The sequence below is a fragment of the Schistocerca gregaria genome, chromosome 2 (genome assembly GCF_023897955.1).
Source record: "Schistocerca gregaria isolate iqSchGreg1 chromosome 2, iqSchGreg1.2, whole genome shotgun sequence".
Taxonomy (NCBI): domain Eukaryota; kingdom Metazoa; phylum Arthropoda; class Insecta; order Orthoptera; family Acrididae; genus Schistocerca; species Schistocerca gregaria.
Window position 1 is genome coordinate 254,495,650 of NC_064921.1, and position 27,502 is coordinate 254,523,151.

The window sequence follows — 27,502 nt, forward strand, 5'->3', positions numbered from 1 at the left end:
ATTGTACTATTTATCGAGTAATCGAATTCCAACGGATTTCTTTTGGAACTCATGTGGATCATCTCACACTTTTCGTTATTTAGCGTCAACTGCCACCTGACACACCATACAGCAATCTTTTCTAAATCGCTTTGCAGCTGATACTGGTCTTCGGATGACCTTACTAGACGGTAAATTACAGCATCATCTGCGAACAACCTAAGAGAACTGCTCAGATTGTCACCCAGGTCATTTATATAGATCAGGAACAGTAGAGGTCCCAGGACGCTTCCCTGGGGAACACCTGATATCACTTCAGTTTTACTCGATGATTTGCCGTCTATTACTACGAACTGCGACCTTCCTGACAGGAAATCACGAATCCAGTCGCACAACTGAGACGATACCCCATAGCTCCGCAGCTTGATTAGAAGTCGCTTGTGAGGAACGGTGTCAAAAGCTTTCCGGAAATCTAGAAATACGGAATCAACTTGAGATCCCCTGTCGATAGCGGCCATTACTTCGTGCGATTAAAGAGCTAGCTGCGTTGCACAAGAGCGATGTTTTCTGAAGCCATGCTGATTACGTGTCAATAGATCGTTCCCTTCGAGGTGATTCATAATGTTTGAATACAGTATATGCTCCAAAACCCTACTGCAAACCGACGTCAATGATATAGGTCTGTAGTTAAATGGATTACTCCTACTACCCTTCTTGAACACTGGTGCGACCTGCGCAATTTTCCAATCTGTAGGTACAGATCTATCGGTGAGCGAGCGGTTGTATATGAGTGCTAAGTAGGGAGCTATAGTATCAGCGTAATCTGAAAGGAACCTAATCGGTATACAATCTGGACCTGAAGACTTGCCCGTATCAAGCGATTTGAGTTGCTTCGCAACCCCTAAGGTATCTACTTCTAAGAAACTCATGCTAGCAGATGTTCGTGTTTCAAATTCTGGAATATTCCATTCGTCTTCCCTGGTGAAGGAATTTCGGAAAACTGCGTTCAATAACTCCGCTTTAGCGGCGCAGTCGTCGATAACAGTACCATCGGCACTGCGCAGCGAAGGTATTGACTGCGTCTTGCCGCTTGTGTACTTTACATACGACCAGAATTTCTTCGGATTTTCTACCAAATTTCGAGACAATGTTTCGTTGTGGAACCTATTAAAGGCATCTCTCATCGAAGTACGTGCCAAATTTCGCGCGTCTGTAAATTTTAGCCCATCTTCAGGATTTCGCGTTCTTCTGAACTTCGCATGCTTTTTCCGTTGCCTCTGCAACAGCGTTCGGACCTTTTTTGTGTACCACGGGGGATCCGTTCCATCTCTTACCAATTTATGAGGTATGAATATCTCAATTGCTGTTGCTACTATATCTTTGAATTTGAGCCACATCTCGTCTACATTCGCATAGTCAGTTCGGAAGGAATGGAAATTGTCTTTTAGGAAGGCTTCTAGTGGTACTTTATCCGCTTTTTTAAATAAAATTATTTTGCGTTTGTTTCTGATGGATTTGGAAGAAATGGTATTGAGCCTAGCTACAATGACCTTGTGATCACTAATCCCTGTATCAGTCATGATGCTCTCTATCAGCTCTGGATTGTTTGTGGCCAAGAGGTCAAGTGTGTTTTCGCAACCATTTACAATTCGCGTGGGTTCGTGGACTAACTGCTCTAAATAATTTTCGGAGAATGCATTTAGGACAATCTCGGAAGACGTTTTGTGCCTACCACCGGTTTTGAACAAGTATTTTTGCCAACATACCGAGGGTAGGTTGAAGTCCCCACCAACTATAACCGTATGAGTGGGGTATTTATTTGTTACGAGACTCAAACTTTCTCTGAACTGTTCCGCAACTGTATCATCGGAGTCTGGGGGTCGGTAGAAGGAGCCAATTATTAACTTAATTCGGCTGTTAAGTATAACCTCCACCCACACCAATTCGCACAGAGTATCTACTTCGACTTCACTACAAGATAAACCACTACTGACAGACACCAACACTCCACCACCAATTCTGCCTAATCTATCTTTCCTGAACACCGTCTGAGACTTCGTAAAAATTTCTGCAGAACTTATTTCAGGCTTTAGCCAGCTTTCTGTACCTATAACGATATCAGCTTCTGTGCTTTCTATTAGCGCTTGAAGCTCAGGGACTTTTCCAGCGCAACTACAACAATTTACAACTATAATTCCGACTGTTCCTTGATCCAAGCACGTCCTGTAATTGCCAAGCACCCTTTGACATTGCAGCCCATCCCGCACTTTCCCGAGGCCTTCTAACCTAAAAAACCGCCCAGTCCACGCCACACAGCCTCCGCTACCCGTGTAGCCGCCAGCTGAGTGTAGTGAACTCCTGACCTATTCAGCGGAACCCGAAACCCCACCACCCTATGGCGCAAGTCAAGGAATCTGCAGCCAATACGGTCGCAAAACCGTCTGAGCCTCTGATTCAGACCCTCCACCCGGCTCTGCACCAAAGGTCCGCAGTCGGTTCTGTCAACGATGCTGCAGATGGTGAGCTCTGCCTTCATCTCGTAAGCAAGACCGGCAGCCTTCACCAAATCAGATAGCCGCTGGAATCCAGAGAGAATTTCCTCAGATCCAAAGCGACACACGTCATTAGTGCCGACATGTGCCACCACCTGCAGCTGGCTGCACCCTGTGCTCTTCATGGCATCCGGAAGGACCCTTTCGACATCAGGAATGACTCCTCCCGGAATGCACACGGAGTGCACACTGGATTTCTTCCCCTCCTTAGCCGCCATATCCCTAAGGGGCCCCATTACGCGCCTAACATTGGAGCTCCCAACTACCAGTAAGCCCAACCTCTGCGATTGCCCGAACCTTCCCAGGTTTCTGCTAGTGGTGAAGATGACTCCCGCAAGTGGCTGAAGTGCCCAAAAGTAGCTGGTTGTAGGGCTTCACGACCATCCTCAGTTCTGGAGACAGTCAGTCAAGCCCTCCCAGCCAGAGAAATCCGAAAGAAGACCCCCAAGACCACGGGACTTTGGGGTGGCACCCACACAAGCTTTGCTTCTGAGGATGAGGTGGAGATTCTGGCAGCCACTAAGGACCTAGATCTCGCCGAACACTCGGACACCATGGATACAGACTGGTCAGGAAATAAATCCGTGGCAGCAGGTGACCCTGAGGCATAAACTGCCTCATTGAATGTTCCATGTCTTCACAGCCTCATGATCATGTCATCCTCCAGTGGAATTGTGGCGGTTTTTTCCATCGCCTGCTGAGCTACGGCAACTGTTAAGCTGTACACTCGCTTTCTGCATTGCCTTCCAGGAAACCTGGTTCCCGGCGATGTGGAGCCATGCCCTCCACAGCTATAAGGGATATTACAGGAACCTTAGCGACTGTAATAGTGTCAGGTGGAGTTTACGTGTATGTTCTGAATTCAGTATGCAGTGAACCTGTGCCCCTTCAAACCCCTCATGAATCTGTGGCTGTCAGGAGAAGGTTGATGCAGTAAATAACTGACTGCAACGTTTATATTCCTCCAGATGGTGCAGTACCGCTGAACACATTGGCTGCACTGATTAACTCCCTAAACCTTTCCTACTTTTGGGGGATTTTAACGCTTGCCATCTGTTTGTGTTGTGGCACTGTGCTTACTGGCCGAGGCAGAGATATCGAAAATTTAACTTCACAACTCGACCTCTGCCTCTTAAATACAAGTGCCCCCACACAATTCAGTGTGGCACATGGCACATATTCGGCCATTTATCTCTCGGTTTGCAGTCCTGGCCTTCTCCCCCCTATACACTGGTGAGCATATGACGGACCTGTGTAGTAGTGGCTGCTTCCCCATCGTCCTGTCATTGCTGCGGAATCAGGCCCATGGACTCCTGCCCAGGTGGGCTTTAAACAAGGCAGACTGGGAAACTTTCACCCGTTGTTACTGTTGAATCTCCCCCACACAGTAACATCGATGTGATGGTTGAGCATGTGACTGCAACAATCATTTCTGTGGCAGAAAATGCGATCCCTCACTCTTTAGGGTGCCCGCAGTGAAAGGCAGTGCCTTGGTGGCCGCAGGAAGTTGCTGAAGCAATTAAGGATCATTGGTAAGCTGTACAGCTGCATAAGCAGCACCGTTCCCTGGAGCACCTCATAGCCTTTAAACGGCTCCGTGCCTGCATTCGCCATCTTATCAAACGACGGAAACAGGAGTGTTAGAAAAGATATGTCTCGACCATTGAGTGCCATACGTCACCTTCCCAAGTCTGGGCAAAATCAAACATGTTTTCGGGTACCAGACTCCAACAGGTGTTACATAAATGGCATGTTATCTACCGAAGAAAACACGATTGATGCACACTTTGCTGAGCACTATGCTCGAGCCTCTGTGTCGCAGCATTACCCCCCCTGCCTTTCGCACTCTCAAACGGTGCCTGGAAGGGAAAGTGATTTCATTCACTACACGCAACAGTGAATCTTATAATGCCCCATTTACAGAGTGGGAGCTCCTCGATGCCGTGGCACATTGCCCCAACACAGCCCCTGGGCCAGTTCAGATCCACAGTCAGATGATAGAACATCTCTCATCTGACTACAAGCGACATGTCCTCGTCCTCTTCAACCGAATCTGGTGCGATGGCATATTTACATCACATTGTTGGGACAGCACCATAATTCCGGTGCTCAAACCCAGTAAAAACCTGCTTGATGTGGATAGCTATCGGCCCATCAGCTTCACCAAAGTTATTTGTAAGCTGCTGGAAAGTATGGTGTGTCACCAGTTGGGTTGGGTCTTGGAGTGATGTGGCCTACTGGCTTCATGCAGGGCAACTTCCGCCAGGGTCGCTCTGCTACTGATAATCAAAAGTCCTTAGAATTTGTTATCCGAACACCCTTTTCCAGACACAAAAAGCGTATGAAACGACCTGGCGACATCATATCCTTGCCACATTGTATGAGTGGGGTCTCCGGGGCCGCTTCTGATTTTTATCCGAAACTTAATGTTGCTCCATACTTTCCATGTCCAAGTCGGTGCCTCCAATAGTCGCCCTCCTCCCCCTCAATCCCCACCTGCGTATTCAGGAGAATGGCATTCCACAGGGCTATGTATTGAGTCTCTCTCTTTTTAGTGGCTATTAAGTCTATCAGTAGCTGTAGGGCTGTCAGTCTCACCTTCTCTGTATGCGAATGACTTCTATATTTCGTGTTGCTCCTCCGATACTAGTGTTGCTGAGCAGTGCCTACAGGGAGCCATTCACAAGGCGCAGTCATGGGCTCTGGCCCACGTCTTCCAGTTTTCAGCCATGAAGCCTTGTGTCATGCATTTCTGTCAGCATCGCACTGTTAGAGAACCAGAACTTTATCTTAATGATGATCCACTTACTGTAGTTGAGGCATATCTATTATTAGGACCAGTTTTCGATGCCCAATCGACTTGTCTACCTCACCTTTGTCAGCTTAAGCAGAAATGTTGGCAGCACCTCAATGCCCTCCGCTGCCTGAGCAACACCAAATGGGGTGCAGATCGCTCTACGCTTCTGCAGCTCTACAGAGCTCTTGTTCAATCCCACCTTTACTACTGGAGTGTGGTTTATGGTTCGGCGGTGCCCTCAGCATTGTGTTTATTTGACCCAGTGCACCACTGTGACGTTCACTTAGTGACAGGTTCTTTTAGAATGAGTCTGGTGACCAGTGTCGTCCATTGAAGGTTAGGCATGCACAACTGCTCTTCAGTTACATTGGACACGTTTGTAGTTCTTTTGCACATCCGAATTACCGTCTCCTTTTCCCACCTGTGTCAGCCTGTCTCCCGCATCAGTGGCCCAGGTCAGGGCTAACGATTGTGGTTCACGTGCAATTCCTTCTATCTGAACTGGAGTCATTCCCTTTCCCACCTATACTTGAGGTCCATTCACATACACATGCATGGAGTACACCTAGTCCATGGCTTTGCCTGGACATTTCACATGGCCCTAAAGACTCAGTTAACCCTGCGACTCTCCGCTGTCACTTCCTCCACATTCTCGACATGTACCAGGCCGATGAAGTGGTTTACACGGATGGCTCGATGCAGATGGTCACATTGGCTTTGCTTATGTCCATGGAGGACATATAGAACAGCACTCCTTGCCCGATAGCTGCAGTGTTTTCACTGCAGAACTGGGAGCCATATTTCTTTCTCTTGAGCACATCCGCTCATGCCCAGAAGACTCATTTCTCCTGTCATCCTTTGGTAGTGACCATCCAGGAATGGTCCAATCATTTAGTGGTGTTTGTCTGAACCTCAGGTCACATCGGAATACCAGGCAATGAACTTGCCGAAAGGCTGGCCAAGCAGGCTACGCGGAAACTACTTCTGGAGATGGGCATCTCTGAACCTGACCTTTGTTCTTAGGCCACAGGGATATTCGGCTTTGGGAGACAGAATGACATAACAGTACGCATAACAAACTGCGTGTCATTAAGAAAACTACGAATGTGTGGAAGGCCTCCATGTGGGCCTCTCACAGGAAATCAGTTGTCATCTGCCGGCTCCGCATTGGCCACGCTTGGGTGACACATGGTTACCTCCTGCACCATGAAGACCCACTTCAATGTTGGTGTGGCTCCCAATTGACAGTGGCCTATGCTTTGGTGCGCTGCCCCACTTTGACTGCCTAGCGAAGCAATCTTGGGTTACCCGACCCGCTGCCACTAATTTTATCTGACAGCGCCTCGTTGGCTGATTTAGCTTTGTTTTATTTGTGATGGTGGATTTTATCATTTGATCTAAGTTTTAGTGCATGTCCTTTATCTCTGTGTCCTCTACCCTAGTGCTTTTAGGGTGGAAGTTTTAATGTGTTGCAGGGTGGCTGGCTTGTACTTTTTATTCTCATGGTCAGCCAGCCATGGTCATCTGCTTTGTTGTTTTACTCTCTTCATCACATTTCTTGTGTTTCTATGGTTTTCTTGTCTCCCTTTTGTCCATTTACACGTTAGTTGCCCTTCATTGTTCTTGTAATTATTTTCCTTTTATTCCATTTTTGTGTTGTCAGTCTCGTTTTTTATTCTCACACTTGTGGCATTGTTTTATTCGGAACAAGAGACTGATGACCTCGTTGTTTGGTCCCCCCCCCCATTTTAATCCAACCAAACTAGCGCATTTGTGCGTGATAGTTCAGTTCGTGATCAATATTCGTTCAGTGGTTGTAGTGGTACAGCTGTGCCTCTAAAACAGTATGTTGTGATGAATTGTTTTGTGTATGATGCTTTGTGCAAAATACTGTTGAACAGATCAATTTATATCCACAACTGTTCATAGCTTCTCATTACAGTTTAGCGGCATGCCCCAGGCTTTGCAGTTCGCGGGATACTACAAGGTAGGAGGTAAAAACACTTACTGGAATGCTCATATCTCAAGAAATTCGTCACAAACGAGAGCACAAGACATACTCTTCAAAGAGAGAATCATCTGACAAACAGGGAAGCTGTTGAGTGAAAAATGGTTTCATCTTTTATTGATATACCGCCACTTTGCTGACGATACCTTGTATCGTGCCACTAAGCACTATCAGCAGAAAACTATTCAAAATTCACCCAGTTAGGGAGCATTTGCGGCATAAATTCAGATCAGTTTTTTATTGTAGAGGGGAACACCACCATTGACAAATTGTCATCACTCTGGGAAGGATGACTTGACTAGAAGTTTTTAATTCCATCAAGGCGCAACAAATTCGGCATCAAATTTTATGAACTCTGTGGAAGCAGCTCCGGGTATATATGGCACTTCATTGTTTACATGGGAAAGGACACTAATTATGGAAGCCACTCTCCAGTAGAAACAATAACCTCTTAAATTGTTTTGGAGTTCGCATGAAATACTCTGGAAAGGTCACTGCATTTCAGGTTTGGGGGACAAACTAACCAGCAATTAAACCAACATTGCATAATGCGGCAAGACAGGAAGGGGTTCCTTGACTTTATTGTGTACTCTCCTTTCTTCAGTTTTTCTGTGCTGAAGTAGGTGGTGTATAGGTGCTATTCTCATTTGTACAGCTGCCAGATGGCCAGGGGCAGACTGAATAAAATATTATCAAGACTTTTTCCACTACTTTATCTAGAAGGCAGGTTGCTGTTGGTGAGATTCTACACAATGGAGGAAAAAAACTGAGACTGAATCTGTGCACCACAATGTAGTTAAAACGTGTTTAAAGGCAGACATCCCATTGGCAAATGTAGATTACATTGAAGTTAGGTCACTTTTGAATAAACATGTCGGTGCTGCTGGTTGTATACCCAGTTCAGATAAACTTCGATGAGAATATGTTAGTCAGTGTAGTGACGAAATGAAAGATGCTATGAAAGAAGTTCCTATTGTGGTTATTGCTGACCAAACTTTTGACCAAAAAACCACTTTTTTGCAGATTTATTTTGTACGACAACTGCAAAATCATACCAGAAACTGTATCTGGCTTCCTGTAACTTTTAGATATTGCTAACAGAAGTACTTGTGCCCATGCCACAGTAGATACCCTAAAAGACTAAACATTAAATATGAAAATGTTGTGGATTTAGTATCAGGCTCAGACAGCTTCAGATAGTGATTGTAGATCATCTAATACCTTTCAAATGCTGGGCATACAAAATTGAATTAGCAGGTGACATCTTTGTGAAGGAACTAAATTCTACTGTCAGTAAGGTGAAAGTCGCATTTCTTAATTTCGGTTGGTTGGTTTGTGGGATTGAAGGGAGCAGACTTCTTAATCTCGCAAAACAAAAAGTTTTGCGAGTTCCTTCAGTTCCTTCAAGGAAATTTCCTCATCTGTGAAGAAAATTTTTTTTCTGATATGATAATTAAAAGAAGTAATTGCTGGTTCCATGCCTTGTAATACTTAGATTTGCAGTTAACCAGCAATCATCAAAGTTTTCAGACAATTGCACAGCAAAAATGCTGCTGTTGAGATCATTCTTGCCCATTTAATAAATGAAGCTCTATCACATTTAGTCTTCTTACAAAGCATATTTGTAAGTGACACATGTGCCAGCATTGTCTGTTTAATTACAACACTAGAAAATACAACATATCCGTTCGTACATTTGTTATGGGAAGGACTTTAATCAAATTACTGTTGAAAAGAAATTCTGAAGGTTGTTTTCCAACAAGCACTATTGTTATGCATACTCAGAAATTAGCACAGAAAGCATCTGCAAAAAATTATCTCAGATCCTGGGTATGAATAGTTTACAAAAGCTATGTAAACACACACCACCAGACACAGCTAACATTTTTTGCAAAAGCATTCGCAATGTCTCCAACCTTGCAGTTTGTGATGTAACACTGTATTTGAATGATTTTGCTGTTGTTAATATAGCAAAAAAATTACACTGTTAGAAAGTATTCAATCTGACACTTGCTGTAAAGCTTATTCATCATTCCATCAACACCTTGTTAACTGTTTGGAACATTATGAGAAGCCTGGTGTAGTGCAGCTTCTACTCTGTGAAAAGCTTAAATACAGTGGATTTGTAAGAGCTACTTTATCTGCAATGTGGCCGCCTGCAATAGTGCGGATGTGAAGAGGTTACCTCTCAATGTTCAATTTAATTGTAAGTGACAGGAGGTGGTGAACGAAGCAGTCCCAATTGAAACTACTTCAGTTGTTGCATTCAGTAGATGAACATTATTATACAGGCCTATAATGCATTTTAAATGAGAACTAACAGACACTTTCGTGTTATGTCACAGAAATAATCAAATTCTATTTTTTTTAATGAACCATCAAAAAGAGAAAATCAAACTTAAAGGTAAGGATTTTGTGTGTATATGTTGTTTATGAGATATATACTATGTGATCAAAAGTATCCGGACACCCCCAAAAACATACATTTTTCATATTAGATGCATTGTGCTGCCAAGTACTCCATATCAGCGAACTCAGTAGTCATTAGACATACTGAGACAGCAGAATGAGGCACTCTGTGGAACTCAAGGACATTGAATGTGGTCAGGTGATTGGGTGCCACTTGTCATATGTCTGTACGTGAGATTACCACACTCCTAAACATCTCTAGGTCCACTGTTACTGGTGTGATAGTAAGTGGAAACGTGAAGGATGCATACAGCACAAAAGCGTACAGGTCGGCCTTTGTCTGTTGATGGAAACCATTGACAGTTGAAGAGGGTAATAATGTGCAATAGGTAGACAGCAATCCAGACCATCGCACAGGAATTGCATACTGCATCAGGTTCCGCTGTAAGGACTATGACAGTTAGGCAGGAGGTGAGAAGACTTGGATTTCATGGTCAAGCAGCTGCTTGTAAGCCATGCACCACACTGATAAATACCAAATTACACGTGCTTGGTGTAAGGAGCGTAAACATTGGACAATTGAACAATGGAAAAACGTCTAGTGATGAATCACAGTACACAATGTTGCAATCAGATGGCAGGGTGAGGGTATGGCGAATGCCCAGTGAGGGCCAACACCATATTGAATTCCAGCATTACCAATGTAGAGTGCCACGAACTTGTAAGTCATTTTCAGCTAGGTATCCGGATGCTTTTGATCGCATAGTGTATGTATGTACATGTATTCTAGTTGAAAAAAACAGAGTAGCCCTTATGTGAACTAAAAGTGTTTGTGAGGCTAATATGCTATATTTGTTAGTTTACGTATTTATATGTGCCTATTATAAAAATATGCAATTTAAGTGATTCACCCCATTAAAGATGTCCCCAAAAAGCATCACTTTTAGTATAGTTTGTTGTGAAAAAGTGTTGCATAATGTAACATCAGTCACAAAACATGTTACTATACAGCCATATCGCTCCATTGAAATTATGTACATATCCTTGCCTGAATTTTGACTGTTTTCATTCTTGATTGATTAATGAGTGGGTGCATAATGTGCTTTCACTGTTAATCTAAGCTCATCTTCTCCAAGTGTTTGCCTAATAAATTGTACACTGAATTCATATTGTGCTGTTTGATTCATGGTATGCTAAAGTTATTTACAGGAAAATAAGGCTTACAGGATTTGGGCACAATACATGCACAAAAAGTAATTTGTGAATAGTGCACATCCCACAAATGCTGTCAGAAGTAAGGAAATTCTTGGCAACTGATGGTAACAAGACATGTGGACATGTTTCACATGTATATTTTCTCTACTCATTCATAAAAAGTTTCCATATTCTGCTGCTCTGTAGAAAGACATTACAGACTTTCCTATAATAGATACAACTAGTGACAGAAATAAATATCAGTATTTAACACTATCAAAACATTAATATTCAACATCAATGAATGGCACATCAAAGCATAACAGCCATATACAGAGACAGATTTGACAGCAGAGGTTCAGCCACTCCTTTGGTTTCCCTTTCATTAGGAGCAGGGGAATGTGAAAATCGTGTGGAGGTTGGTATGACGCCCATAGGCTGCATGAATTGAATCTTTTGGAGGCCCATAAGAGCTGTTCTCTGCAGAAGCCAACACAACATCCCTCCCCCCCCCTCCTTCTCCGAACTTCTGCTACCTGGAAGTAACTGCCATTTGAAGGCACAGGCTTAAGAGTAATTGCTACCTGTTAGAAAAACATCACTTGATTTAGACGGTTCTAGAACCAACATTGAGTCCCATTATTTCATCTGCATAGGATATATTAGAGAAGTTTCCTGTAATTTAAATTCTTTAGTCCATTTTATATATATACTGTTGCCATTCTCCCTGTAGGAAAATTTCTTTTCTTAGTTGTGCAATACTGTTATTTCCAGAATAAGTTGTTCTTAAGTGTTATAACACTTTAAATTTCTCATTTTGATCGTGCCATATTATTTTTCAGACTTTCTGCATGTAAATTAATATTATTTATTTGAATTACAGATGTTCCTATTTGGTCAAAACTGGAAACGGGCAGGATACCACAGCCACCAGAATTATTCCAAATCATTGATAATCACCTCCATTTTGGTCGCCAGTCGTAATTAAGGTGTAAAATATTGGTTCGAATTTGTTTAACAATATGTCTGGTTAATTTGATTATTATTTTCACTGAGATAAATATGTTTACATTTGCTACAGTATGAAGGCTTCTTCATAAAGTGGGAAATACCTGCAGGAAGTTGCCAGAAGTTTTTAAGCAGATGTACACACATTTGTTGAAGTGAATGATTAGTGCTTGTGCTAGAATAAATGTTTACCAGTATGTCTTGTTTTAAATGTGTAATACTATGTTTTATTGGAAATTTGTTATTTTGGATATTTGTAAAGTGAGAACTTCCATTGTTGCTCATATAAAGCTGTATTTACAGTATTACTTTCTGTATCTTATGTTATGTATATTGAAATGTATAGTAAATACCATTGGTTTCCCAAAAACAAGTGTAAAAGTTGTATGCTTTCCTTTTTATGCAGTTTCATTCTTCATAAAACTTGAATTTTTACAATAACTCAGTTTAGAAGTGTTTAACAAATATGGTTTTTTAGGCAAAAACTTGTGCGAAACCAATGTAGTTGAAGTTCAATATCACTCTCCAAAATCATTCAAGTATAAAACTAATCGCACCATCCTTAACTTCCTGTGATTTGAAGTGGTAGAGGGGAAAACGGCTAAATGTTCACCCGTATCAAAGTAAAATGGATTAAAATACAAATTTTTCATTGTTGATATTTTCATTATTTATATGAACAGTATATTTAAAACATAGCACATAAAGCACAGAGTGAGGTACTTTAATAGTTTTACGACTGGAAACTGCCTGAAGAGACAAGACCAAAAAAAAATTGTGAAGTTCTATCAGATGTGGAGTTTCTTCTCACCATTTTCTTCAGCAAAAGTGGGATAGAGCCTCAAGAGTTCCTGCCTCATTGTCTTACAGTCAATAAGGAAGTTACGTGCCATTTGTATGAAGCAACCTGAAGAAAACAACAAGAATGTGGGAAAAATCACTCCAGGAAATTTTAACCATAATGCACCTGCTCAACCTTAATGCTTTTTCATGATTTTTTGGTAAAAAACAACTTATGTTGCCACAGTCACCCTATTCACTGGACATGGTACCTTGCCTCTTTCTATTCCTGAGGCTGAAGAGAACCATGATAGGTCATTGTTTTGGCACCGCTGGTGAGAACGTCATTTTGCCAAAATTGATTAATGAGTTGAACACCGTAACATAAAGAGAGTTCCATAAATGCTTCCAAAATTGAAGGAAGTGCTGGCACAAGTGTGTTGTATCTCAGGAGGATTACTTTGAAGGGAACAAAGTTGTTGCTGATGTATAAATATATTCTTTAAGAAAACAAAATTTTCCAGTACTGTTTGATCACACCTAATATGTTGCTGCTTAGGGTTTGGGACATACTTCATGCTGTCATTTTCTGTTATCAACTAATCAGAGCACTATATTTTTTGTCTTGTTTCCATTGAAAAGTGGGGCACAGGAATGATATTTGCACCTGCTAGGTAAACTTCGTATGAGTGGAAGAAAATGGATTGCGGCAAGAAACTACATTTTATAATATTCATTTTTACAAATAAGATTTTGTTGTCAAAACTGGCACATCAGTTTCTGCATTAGGAAAAGTGGTGCTTTGGTTTTGAATTTATACTGAACCACTACTATAAACAGAAAAAATCTCATTAAAAACTTCAAAATGCTTCAGCAGAAATATTTTCACATTAAGAATTATAATTTTGTTAGATTTGATGGTAAAGTGAACAACTATTTGTACTAACTGTTTCAGCTGAAACCTAATGCCACACAAATGTCTTTGAGAAACAGGAAATCACTTGTCAGCAAAAAATTTGATAATATACACAGCCATGGGCACTGGTGTGGCTCTCTCCTGTGCCAATTTTTTCATGGGCCAACTAGGGGAAATTGTCATAGCCTCACCAAACCCATGGTCTGGTTCAGGTTCATTGATATATTCATGATTTGGTCTCAGCCCAAGATACACTACACTCATTACTCCACAACCTCAACATTGCTCTGATTCTGCAATTACGTGGTGTGTGGCACAGGAGTGTTTGTTTCATTGAGGGGATTTAAGACTGAGTAGTGGTAAATGTTTAATAAGAGGTAGTACATCTACACCTACATAGATACTCCAAAAGCCACTGTACAGTGCATGGCGGAGGGTGCCCTATACCCCTACTTGTCATTTCCTTTCCTGTTAAGACTATATATGCCTCCATATGAGCCTTAAGTTCTTGTACTTCTTTGTCCGTACACACAATATATATTGGCAGCAGAATTATTCAGCAGTCAGCTTCAAATGCCAGATCTCTAAATAGTGTTTTTTGAAAAGAACATCACATTTCATGTAGAGATTCCTATTTGAGTTCCTGAAGCATTTCCAAACACTTGCATGGTGTTCGGACCTACCAGTTACAAATCTAGCAGTCCACCTCTAAATTGTTTTGCTAACTGACCTAGTGTGGATCCAAAACACTAGCAGTACTCAAGGATAGGTTGCAACAATGTCCTAGGTGCAGTCTCCTTCACATGCGACTCTTTCCAAAACTTTCCCAATAAACTGAAGTCAACCACTCACCTTCCCTACTACAGTTCTCACATGCTCGTTCCACCTCATATCGCATTGTAATGTTATGCAGAGATATTTGACCCTGTTCTGTTCACTTTTACTGTACAAATGTACTGTTCAGGTTAATACAACCCGCCATTATAAAATGTAGAGAAAAACTACTCACACCTATTTTTCTTACCATTGTAAACCGACATTGTAGTTATATTGCAGTATGTTGTTAATGATCATAGCAATCATAGTAGTAGCAGTAGTAATAATACACACAACTTCACTGAAGAAAATTTATTATTTTAATGTTCATGCAGGGTATATTAGGAACAACAGACTTTTCCACCAAAGTCATTCTTAACACCTAACTGTCTGCCTCTCTCTTTCTTTCCTTCTCAGTCACTGCAGTTTGGAAATAAGTAGGTGATGTGTGTTTTGCTTAAATGTTTATTACTTTTCCACATTACATGTTTGTCTTGTTACTGACTTGGCCACAACTGCCACTCCTTCAGTGTCTTGGATGCTTCTGACCATTTTCAAAGAAATTCTATTCTTGTAAAATGCTTTCTTGATGCAATGTGCACTGCAACCAGCGACTTTCCAAGTTCTTCCACAAATATTCTCCTTCTAGTCAATTTTCTTGCATTCCAGTTAAGGTCAAAGTCAACTAGACACACATTATCAGCAGCAACATCAAGAATATTGTAGAAAACTATCATGGGCCATCTATTGATTTTACATTTGCTTGTATATGTACTAGTACCTGTTAACTGATAGTGTGTGTACAGCCCCTTTGGTTGAATTGCAATCTAAAATACTTCTTGGCTTCTTATCAGCCCTGTTACTTATTTCCCCACCATGGTTTAGAGTGCTCATTAGTACAACATAATTATTTCTCTTACGAATATAACTGACCACTGTAGTGTCATTTGTGAAGTAAAATAGAGCTATGAACCTCCTTGTTGGTCATATTTTGTGGAAGCTCTGGCTTATTTTTATGTATGGTTCCTAAAATTGTCACATTGTATGATATAAAAAAAAAAAAGTCTCGTTACATTCCAACCTTGCAAATCAGCGGTAAGATCAGCAACTATTCCCATTCCCCGTGTTTTTTTTTTTTTTTTTCCTGCAGTTCACTGTCCTTTCCTGTATAAATTTGGGCTTTCAGTACATATTTGCTGTCACACAGAGTGCTCATCTTGATCTCATATTTTGCCGGTTTGCTTGGGATGTACTGCATGAATGAAGAGCGGTCTCTAAATGTTACCAGCTGCTCATTAGCAGTCACATTTTCTCCTGGATTATACACTTTAGGAAGGACTTCTAACCACTTCTCTGAGATACTGTGAATTGTGACAAGTTTGTCAGCCTTTCCTCTATTGTGGATTTCTTACTAAATCACAAGACGCGCAATATTTTACAAAATGTTTCTACGGACATGGTTGCTTGAAATATGTTCCGCCCAGTATCCTTACCCCACAAACTTTTTGTTGATTCCCCATGTGAGCCATATACACTTGCAAGGAATAGGAGTCATAAGTATGTGCGAAGAAGAGAATCATCGATGTTTGTCCATTGTTTACCATAAACTCGAAGTGCTGTAGAAAATAATGCTTCAAATGAACATTGTACATGGGGACTCATGACGACCTTCGAAGCAGGTAGGTGGCCGTGTTGTGCTGGTGGTTGCAACTGTCATGCTATGTTCCCATTTTTAGACATAGAGGTCTGTGCACTACTTTGAACAGGCTGTGGACTGTCATCAATGTCATCACATCACTCACTTTCAGATGCATTACTGACATGATCTTTGAACTCTGAAAGTGATCCTTCGTCTGTTGAGCTGTTTACTAGTTCTTCCAACACGGCATCAGTCACTGATGAAATTGTCATGATGTCATAATTCAGACTGATCATAAATGACAAGGAACACAAATTGAGCAGAAACAATGAATAATTTGAACAGATTACTTAAAATATTTTAGAACTTTTTTAGCCACATACTGCCCTTGAATTTTGAGAAGTCACCAAATTTCTTAAACTTATTTTGATATTTAGATAACCAGAAATGAAATTTATGACGATTTTGGGTTGTAGACCCAAACAGAACAGCAGGGTTAAACAACTTAAATGTGTCTAGCACAACACTAGTAATACTGTGTCTGAACATTACAAGGTTTGATCTTCCTACTCACCTGCATTAAATTAAATTTTTCCACATTTACACATAGTTGCCATTCATCACACCAAATGGAAATTTTGTCGAAGTTATCTTGTATCTTTCTCTAGTCACTCAACTTTGACACCTTACTGTACACCATGGAACCATTAGCAAACAACTGCAGATTGCTGTCCACACTGTCTGCCATATCATTTGTGTATATAGAGAACAGAAGTGGTCCTATCACACTTCCCTGAGGCACTCCCTGATGACACCCTTGTTTCTGATGAACACTCACCATGGGTTCTATTATTTAAAGTCTTCAAGCCACTCTCATATCTGTGAACTTATTCCATATGCTCGTACCTTTGTTAACAGCCCACAATGGGGCACTGTGTCAGATGCTTGCCAGAAGTGTGGAATCTGCCTTTTGCCCTTCATACATGATTCGCAGTATATCATGTGAGGAAAGGGCGTGTTGAGTTTTGCACGAGCGATGCTTTCTAAAACCATGCTGATACGTGGACATAAGCTTCGCAGCCTCAAGAAAGTTCATTGTATTCTGACTGGGAATATGTTCAGGGATTCTACAGCAAACAGAAGTTACTAATATGTCTGTAATTTTGTGGGTCCATTCTTTTACTCTCACCTGTGCTTTTGTCCAGAAGCTTGGGACTTTGTGCTGGGTGAGAGATTCACAATAAATGCAAGCTAAATAAGAGACTAATGCTTTGTGAAATCAAGCTGTAATTCCTTCCAGACCTGGTCATTTATTTGTTTTCAAATCATTCAGTTGTTTCTGTATGTCAGATATGCATATTACTGTGTCACCCATATGGGAGTGTTCAGTGACAGTATGTTCATATGATTCTCCTCTGTGAACAATTTCTTGAACTTTAAAACTACATTTTATAATCACCAACTGCCACGCCAGATTGGTCAACAAGAGCTGAATGGAAACCTTAGACCGGCTTAGTGATTTTACATAAGACCAGCTTTTTCTCAGGTTCTCTGCAGTATCTTTTGCCAAGGTGCGATGGTGGTGGTAGTTGTCTTCTCCAGCATCCTGCATTCGAGAAGACGGCGGTTCAATCCCGCATCCGGCCATCCTGATTTAAGTTTTCTGTGATTTCCCTAAATCGCTCCAGGCAAATGCTGGGATGGTTCCTTTGAAAGGGCACGGCCAACTTCCTTCCCAAATCTGATGAGACCGATGGCCTCGCTGTTTGGTCTCTTCCCCAAACAACCCAACCCCAGAGTCCTCTGAATTTCTCATTAAACTGTGGTGGGTCTTTTCCATCCTTTATCCACTTACCAGGCACATAACTCTCAAGACCAAGATTAATAACAATTAATGATGAAAGATTTACAGTGTATAGCCTTCAAAATGCAGAAAGGTTGAGATGAAACTTCAATAGAATTTTTACAAGTTAAATTCATCAGCAGAGAACTGATTTAGAATACAGGATCAACAAGATAGTAAGATAAGTAGCAGATTTGATGAATAGGATAGCCATATCCGAGATTCAAAACAACAATTGCAAGGTGACTTAAAAAAGTGAGAGGAGATTAACAATAGACTGCTGGATATTATGGTAGATGAATCATATGAAAGAGTAACTCAGGTCAAAGATGAACTTCAGAATGAAATAGTAGAAAATGTAGATTTTATTTAGAATGAACACAAGATCTCAAAAGACTTTAAACTCATATTAGAGGGTATCAAAGTAAAATGTAATTTGGAGGATAATGTTAGCAATCCAGGAAATAAATCTGAAATGTAATGTATGTGAGGACCTACATAGTTTTTAACAGAATACAAGGAATCCCTACTGAATGTTTTATTTGAAGTCATTCAGAATGGTTTGAGGAAGTGGGATCTCATAAACACCAACATGAAAATGGGTAAAGCGCTGAGAGATGAACTGTAAGCAATTAAAAGTGACTGTAATGATAATAATTTGTCTGATTAGCATGTAGAAGATGAGACTGACTTTAAGTAATAGAACCCATTAAAAAAAAAGTAATGGGTGAGGGAGCATAGTACAGGGACAGAATTCCAAGTATAATCAAGCAATTGGAGAAATACTTCGACAAGGTTGATAGACTACAGGAGATTGTAGAACAACCCTGTAGGAAATGTATAAGGTTAGAAGATCAATGAACAGGAGATATGAAAGGACTTGCTAATGTTCATTCCACATGAGAATTTTGTACATGTGTTACACGTCTGAAAGAAATAGTAATATTGATAATTTTTTTGTAATTTTTCAAACCTTGAACTTGTTAATAGTGCAATTATTAACTCATTAATTTATGGATGAAACATAAAAATTGTGTCTTGTGGCGCTTCATAGGTACCTGAAACACTCAGAAGAGTGCAACACTTGTCTGAAGCATTGGTAGCTTCACGCAGAATCAGCAACTATGTGTGCCAGTGCTCAAAAACAGTCAACCTTCCAATTATTAGCACAGCATTGATATGATGCAAATTCGCGACACTCGGCATTAAGGGGTTAATGTATTAGTCAAGATCTGCTGTAGTGACAAGTGCAAATTAAGTATCCAAGCCAAGGGCGTAAAGGTTCATAAAAAGTGGCAGAAATATCAAGAGTTAAGGAAGTAGGCAGTTAAAAGTTAGACATGATTTAGTAGAGAAACGCAAACACAGACCAGTGAAGTCTAAATTATGGAGTTGGTTGCAAAAGTGCCAAGTTTTAATTATTCAGGGTGGTTATTATGTGTAAATAATAGCATACTGAAATACATAGAACATCTTTCAAGTAGACACTGTATTGCTACTATGACGGCATTATTGTGATTATAATTTCTATTGAAGGTTAGTGTATGCACATTCCAACACCAATGAAACACACAATACATTGTCCAGTCACAGTAATGTGACAACTTGTCAAAAGCCTGAAGAACCACCTTTTGCAGTGCGAACTGTTGCGAGACTTGCAGGAAGAGTGAGTGAAGTACTGGAAGGTATCAACAGGTATGTGAAGCCATGCTGACTCCAATGCTGTGGCTAGCTGTGTTAGGTTGAGGATCCATAGTACAAAAAGTCCGATCGAGGTGGTTCCACAGATAGGATTTAAATCTGGGGAGTTTGGTGGCCACAGGAGTGCAGAAAAAGCCATCCTGATTTAGGTTTTCCGTGATTTCCCTAAATCGTTTCAGGCAAATGCCGGGATGGTTCCTTTGAAAGGGCACGGCCGATTTCCTTCCCAATCCTCTCCTAACCCGAACTTGTGCTCCGTCTCTAATGACCTCGTTGTCAACAGGACGTTAAACACTAACAACCACCATCACCACCTTACAGAATGATAAGATTACCTACGGAATGCTGTGGAAACAACTACCTGAACATAATGCTCTGTTCTTCGGCCTGGATCCTCCAGACTATTGTTGCAGGGTATTCACTTTCAGACATTTCGAGCCATATTTGCCAATGCACATCTGCCCAATGCATAACACGTGAGTCACCTGAAAAGGGCATTGTCACCACTCAGTATGCTCCCAGTTGCATTTGTTGCCAATGAATAGCAGTCAGCAGGGGTGCATGAACCAGGCACCTGCTGCGGGGACCCATACACAGCAACTTTCACTGAATGGTGATTGAGGAGACACTATTGCTAGTTCCTTGGTTCATTTGGGTGATCAGTTGCTCAGCAGTTGCATGTCTATTCACCCGTATATCTCTCCACAACCATCTTTCACCCCTTGGGGCCATGGTTCACGAAAGTTGCCTCAGGACATGTTTTGGATAGCACCCTTTTGCCAAGGATGCAAACAGTTTACATACTTCACCACTTTGGAAATGCTTCCACACTTGGCCCAAAAGCCAGAGATCATCTCATTTTAGACATCACATAAATTGCTCTGTTTCTATATTATGAAAATAAATGCACCACTTTCTGTGTTCCCCACAATATGCTTTATACCTTTTTCACTGCTAGGGCTGACATCTGTTAATGGTTATTGCAAGTTGACAGCAAACAAAGGTGGTGGCCACATTAATGTGACTGGGACATGTATACAAAAAGAGAATTTTGGGAGCAAACCATAGTGCTATTCTTAAGCAAAAGGGATAACATTATATAAGAAAGGATGTGGTAAGGTTATGGAAGTGGGGTCCAGAGGGACATGCTGGCTAATATGAGGTATTTGGTAAGTTCATAGTTACAGAGCTGGGACCCACTGAGACTTTCTGGCTAAGATGCCATATTTTGCGAAGAAAAGGGACATATTTTAAGCTCAAACATGACATTTCTGGATGAAAACCTTCTTTCAAAGAATCAGCACTGATTCCAGGGGAAAAACAACCTGCTTCATTCAATCAATAGGTATAACAGGTAGACTATTTCCAGAAGGCATTCAGTATTGCACCATATTGTTACCTATAAACCAAGATACAATCATACGCAGTACCTTCACAAACATGAGATTGGCTCCATGAGTATTTAACCAACAAAACCAGGTATGTCATACTGGAGGAATGTTAAACAGAAACTAAAGTCTAAATATACAGAAACAATTTATCAGACAGTGTCAGCAACACTAAGATTGTTCACCAATGGAGCTCTTGTCTAAAGGGCAGGAAGGAAGACAACATAAGTCTACCAAAACAATGCTGAAAAAATTTAGAAAACTTATTTGAAAGAGACTGTACAACCATTATGACCCATATCTTATTTAGGAATTGTGAGTAAGAGACCACACACATACCAAATGCAAATTCGCAATATTAGTACAAAGTACTCGCCTCCATGTACTGTGCAGTGGCTTGTGGAGTATGTATGTAGTAAGCTGTACTGAAAGGTGATGCCTCCCAATTTATTCTAATCATATTAGTTGCATGTATTACTTGACCAACTTTCCCCACTTTGCTGACAAGTTGGAACCCTCTGCTGCATGAGAGCTCTGAATTGTAGCAGTAACATGGCGGTGTGTAACGTAACTCTGCCGGCGCTTGTGAAACACAGTGCTGTAATTGAGCTTGTAACTGTGGAAAACATGCCTCCAATTGAAATCCATAGAATGAAAGCTGTGTACAGTGATAATTGTATTGACATAACTAACATGCAATGTTGGGTTGTTCATGCTCATAATGAAGGAAAAGGTGATGCTACATTCAACGTGTGACAGAGCTTCAAGTGGACAATATACAGCAATTGACAAGACTTGTTGGAATCAGGTTGATTGAACTCGCCAGAGAAAATTGCTGGATAACAGAGTTATCAGGTAAGTGTGACAGGTCAAGAGTTTGTGTGTACGGGCCACCATTGCAGAACTGTGGTACAGAAAATTGTTTCAAGATATCCTCAATGTGCAGGTGCTTTGAAACAGCTTACATTCATACCATGTACACTTTAAGAAAAAAACCATCAAATATGGAGTTCAACTCCATATGACTCAATACAATATGGCATCTCCGAAGTTCTGCTTGTCACATAAAACCAATGCTGCATCTTGTTGGTCACATACCTCTTTGCAAAGTGAAAATCTGACATGGCAGATTCTTCCTTTCACACTTCATAATGTAGTGAAACGTTGACTTCCACAAATGAAACAAAAAAATGTAGAATTAAAAACACATCTCAGTTGTCTGTATGTTGAATGTAATTTATTTATGCTACCAGTTTCAGCATTTCACAATGCCTTCTTCAGACCCTTGTGTAAAGAAAATAATGACAACATAAGTTACATAAAGGGGTGGTGTAAAATTTAAAAGATCTACAATATATGTGATAATATTAAGTAACTATGTAACAAAAGCAAACTGTACAAGGTGTGATATCAACGTCAATAATGAACTAAGCAATAAAACAAGAGAACAGTTGCACACTGTACGACCAAACTCAGGATGAAAATATACATATGCCATGTAATAGTGAATGTTACCTACAAGTTAATTAAAATTAATTGCCGTTACAGATTGAAAAACAATGCTAACACAATGCTACTGTCAATGTCCATGAACCACTTGAAGTACAACAGTTTTATATTAAGTGTATCTGAAGGTAAATTATTTGTACGTCATATATTAGCAACAAAAAATAAAAAATAAATCAATTTTTGACATTTAATTGGATAGACAAAAAATCTACTCACCAGGATTAACAACACTTTGTCTCTACATCTTTTCTAGTACCGATTTCCGTGCTCATAGATGGATCAATTTTTATTTGCTTATAACAATCCCATTGTTATTTACGGTTCATTACACTGCATGGCCTACTCCTGGTCGTCTTTCGCCGATTCATTCGCAAACTTAACAGCTATTTTCTTTCCCACCATCCATTTATCTTTTTTATACATAATTCTTTCACGTTTTTTCCATTTGTTTTTCAGCAGACCACTGATCAACTTTTGTTGCCATATCTTACATCGCTTTAATTGCCAAACCAAGTAGTTTACATTCTCTCCTGTGACTCTTGCTTTCTGTTTATCCAGTTTTTTTTAAAAAATTACGTCTGTTTTCACAACTTTCCCACTCTTTTTTCCTTTTTATACCATATGGATGATCCACTCATTACCTCTTGTTAATTTTCGTAGGATTTTTTTCTGATTTTTCTGAATTTTTTTACTTGTTTTTCAATCTATCTCACGCTCAGCTTATTTATTACTTTTTGTGACACTCCCACGGATTCTAACTCTCCAAACTGTCTCCTCTTTCCATGATGAACCTTATCTCATATTACAACCGTACATTTCAGAAACATGCTTTTTGCACTATCGAAACTAAGGTCCCACATTCTGTTTCTTGGAACCTGCTTGTCCCTTGAAATTACTCCAAAATGCCTAACACTGAAAGTCCCTGTTTCTGGTTATAATCCTAACCTACACCAGGCTCTTTTACAGTTTCAAATACAGCAATCTCTTGCTCTTACCTGGCTAATCTGTGACATATGCCTCCATCTGCAAATTTCCACTCTACCAGACTTCTCTCCTCCTACAAAATCCTGCAGTTATCTGCCTCTCATGTTTCCTTGATGGTATCATCCGCCAAGCCAACTTCAAACTGCAACAATATGCCAGACTCCATGTCAAAAAGCTATCTCACCATCTACAGCAGGGGTCTCCAAACTTTTTAGTCCGCGGGCCACATTGACTCCTCTACGAAGTCATAAGGGCCAAGATCTACGTAGTGGGATTAAAGCACCCTAGCACTCCATGATCACCATTATGTAAGCCTAAAGGAAAGATGAAATTGCAAAAATCTAAGGTTTTGGGAATAGCTAGCACTGAAACGAATTACGATTTTTATTTAATTACATAATTTTGATTGGTGGATGTACCTGACCGAAATTCTGGCTTATTTTATTTTGGCGAATTTCACCGGCAAAAAAGTGTGTCACTACACATTCTTCACGAAAGCGCCCTGCAAAGTTAATGAAATCTCAAAATCATTGTTAGCAACACTATTACTGTAAGACGTAACAGAGGTAGAGTATGTCAACGCATTGTTATTTCAAGCCATGCAACAATAAGTTTAGTTATGTAGTCTTGTAGCGAGTAGCAGAGCCAATGTCGCTATGTACTGGTCACAATAGGCCACGAAACTCAATTGTTGGCAGTATAGGTACCACCTCAAATATTTGGCGGACCAGATACCGGGGATGTCCAGCCAGCAAACGCGGGCCGGTTTGCCGGCCAGTTTCGGGCCGCGACCCATAGTTTGGAGACCCCTGATCTACACTACCTGAACAGTGGTATTTCCCTTCCTGCCCCTATGCAGCTCCCTAAACAGCCACACCATCAACCACCACTCCTCTCCTACAAATTGAGCTTGGCCAACCTCAACATCCCACAACCTTCACCATTGCCTCCCAGACTAAGAATAACCCATAATCCCAAGAATCACAGTACTATGTCAACCTCTCATCTAAAGCACTCTCCCCTCCTGAATTATCTAAGGGTCTCACTTTCAGCCCTAAACCTGCATTTGATCATGCCACTTTGATGAAGGACGTACTTTCCTTCGCATGTAATAGCCAGTGTTGCAACCCAATCCCAAAACCTTTCCAACAGCAAACCTGAACTGAACCCTGCCTTGAACAGTTCAGACCCTGATCCCAACTTGATCCACCATCAGTACCTCAGAATCATACTTTACAAGCTTTCCAAGAAGTCCTCACATCCAGGATTGCCTCACAATCCTTCCTCAGGTCCCTACAACATGACCTTAACCTGCCCTTAGCTGAACTCTATGTTCCCTAAAAGCTGATGACTCCATCATTATCCTCCCAGGAGACAAAGGATCTACCACTATTGATTGAAACCAACCTGCAGTCCCTCCTCAGGTCCCTCACAAGGACTAACACCTCAATCCATAGAACTCACCCCACACAAACCATGCACCTCCCACCTTTTACCTTCTTACGACCCACAAAGCCAGTCATCCTGGCCGTACTACAGTTACTGGCTTCAAAGCACTCATCGAACTTAATCTGCCTTAGATTAAAAACATATTAGTAAAGTATTTTACAAAAATTGGACATGGTACAGTAGTGAGAATGAAACCAAAGCCAACAGATGAGCAGTCTCATATGCCATCTGGTGGGCTACTTTAATTTGCATGTGCAATGAGCTGATTGGCTAACTTAAATGACAAATCAGAAAAGTGCCCAACATCTCTTTTTGCTCGGCAATTATTTCTCGCACAACTTACCCTGCAACATCCTTAGAAGCTTTTCAGACTCTCTGATGACCCCGTAGAAGTGTTTAATAACTCAACTGTGCTCAGTTCCATATCGTATTATAGCCCTTTCATATTTTTTTAAAATATGACATTTACATATAGCCACTTAATATAACTGAATTGTAATGTCAAGTAACTGATAACCAAGCTCCACCACCTGTCTATTACCTTTGTATCCTGTGTGAAAACAACATTACACCATCTTTGAAGTGACAGTGTAAACATATTGTACAGTGGAGAGGACATAAAACAACAGCATGCAAACTTTATGCCTCTACTGCCTCTGTGAGTACAATTTAATGTAATAAATTGTTTTAAACTTTAAGAACACCTTTTCCATAAAAAGGTGCAACATGTCTTACAGTGCCTTTGGTCTGCTGAGGTAGAAAGGTGTCTGTTCTCCTCTAACACCAGCTATGTAACCAAACATTTCTCCACCTGAGGATAACTGTGTGAACCATCAAAATGCAGTGTGGCAAAGTAAGTAACTGACACAAAGCCGTTTTATTTGTACTTATTAGCAGTCACAGCCCTCGCGTTGCTTCCCTTTATGTACAAATATTCATTGGAATTCCACACTGTGAAGTTGCCAGCTCCTCATCCATTAATGTTTTCATGAGAGGACATCTTTATAATTAAACTAATGGTATTCCATGCCAAGAGATTTGGGCAATCACCAAAAACGAATGGGATTGAGACAACCACAGCTTAGTGGCACTGTGTGAACTCAGTATTAATACTTACCCATTTTTAACTATTTCAATCTTGGTTGCTGAAGTGGCACTTTTAAATTTACTACACTGGAGCATTATAAATGGACTGATACCTAGATGGCTGCATGTACATGCACACAAATGTCAAGAAGCAACTCATGGTGTGAACCGCATTAACCCTTTGTTGCCTGACGGTACTTGAAAGTACCAGTAAGTTTTGACTCATTTTCTCGTGGTGCAGTTTCTTGATCTGAGAGCCTGTTGGTATGTAACATAACCTCTGCTCTACTGTTTCACAGATGTTATTGTACAATAAATAGATCTCTCTGGCGGTCAGAGCTTGAAATTTTTTTTCGCGCGCTGCTGTAAAAACAGAAGATTGTATGTGCTTGTTTCCATGGTGTTGCCTGAATTTGTGCGCAATTTATTGAAACTTCCATTGAGTTTTCCATTGTACGTACTTACCTTCTTTGTTTTTTTATAATAATTTGAAGCATTATATTACAACTGAATGAGATAAAGTGGAAAATATAAGGTGGACTTTTTAGTACCATCAGGTTGTGCGAACACTTTATTGTAGCAACAATGCGTTACTTCTCACTAGTTGTTCTGTCCACTTTTTCTCACACAGAAATCCGTAAATACATTTGCCTGTGGAACAATTAGAACAAACAGGAAAGGTTTGCCAGGAAATTTACCTAAAGAAAAATTTTTAAATCAAATCAGAGAGAGTCATCTTTAGACCTAACAGTTTTTCAGTGGAAGGAAAATAAATTAGCGTATTTTGCGTCAAACTTTCATGGCACTAAACAGAGAGTAGTGACAAGAAAACAAAGATGGAACTAGTATGACTATACCATGTCCAGTTATTGTATGTGATTACAATAAAAACATGGGTAGTGTGGATCATGCAGACAGATTACGTTCAACTTATGGTCTTGACAAGCGATCAAAGAAATGGTGGCACCGTCTCTTCTGGGGAGCAATATAAATTGCTTGTCAATGCTTACGTCATTTTCAGTTATCTACATGGGGCACTGCCACTACTGGAATTTAGGCGTGCTGTGGCACTAGGGCTAATGAATGAACAGCAAGTGCCAAATCTCAAAAAGAGAAACTCTGGTAAAGATGAAATAACTCTCCCAAAGAGAAGGAAGGATAACTTTTCTGTTCCGAAGGATGTACGTCTTGGCAACTGAGGAAACCATTTTGTAGTGTTCAGTTGTTAAAGAGGACGATGCAAAATGTGTGCGAAAAATAAAATTCAGTCGAGACCACATTCACAATGTAGTACATGTAAAGTGTATTTGTCCTGCAATGAGAAAAAGAACTGTTTCCTACAATTTCATGTGGCATCACTAAATGTGATATGTATATACTGTCAAAAATGTATAGGTAAGTTACTATGTATTGTGAAGTTGCTCTAGAATAAATTTATGCGAAA

General features: G+C 40.5%; 1 protein-coding gene across 1 annotated transcript in view; it reads left to right on the top strand.

The window, feature by feature from the left end:
- LOC126336808 (thioredoxin reductase-like selenoprotein T homolog CG3887) overlaps positions 1 to 12,320 on the top strand; it is a 30,501-nt gene extending 18,181 nt beyond the window's left edge. The window contains 1 exon segment of the mRNA XM_050000852.1: positions 11,823 to 12,320. Within this exon segment, the coding sequence (XP_049856809.1) occupies positions 11,823 to 11,923 (101 nt within the window). The 3' untranslated portion in view covers positions 11,924 to 12,320.
- The last annotated feature ends 15,182 nt before the right edge of the window (positions 12,321 to 27,502 follow it).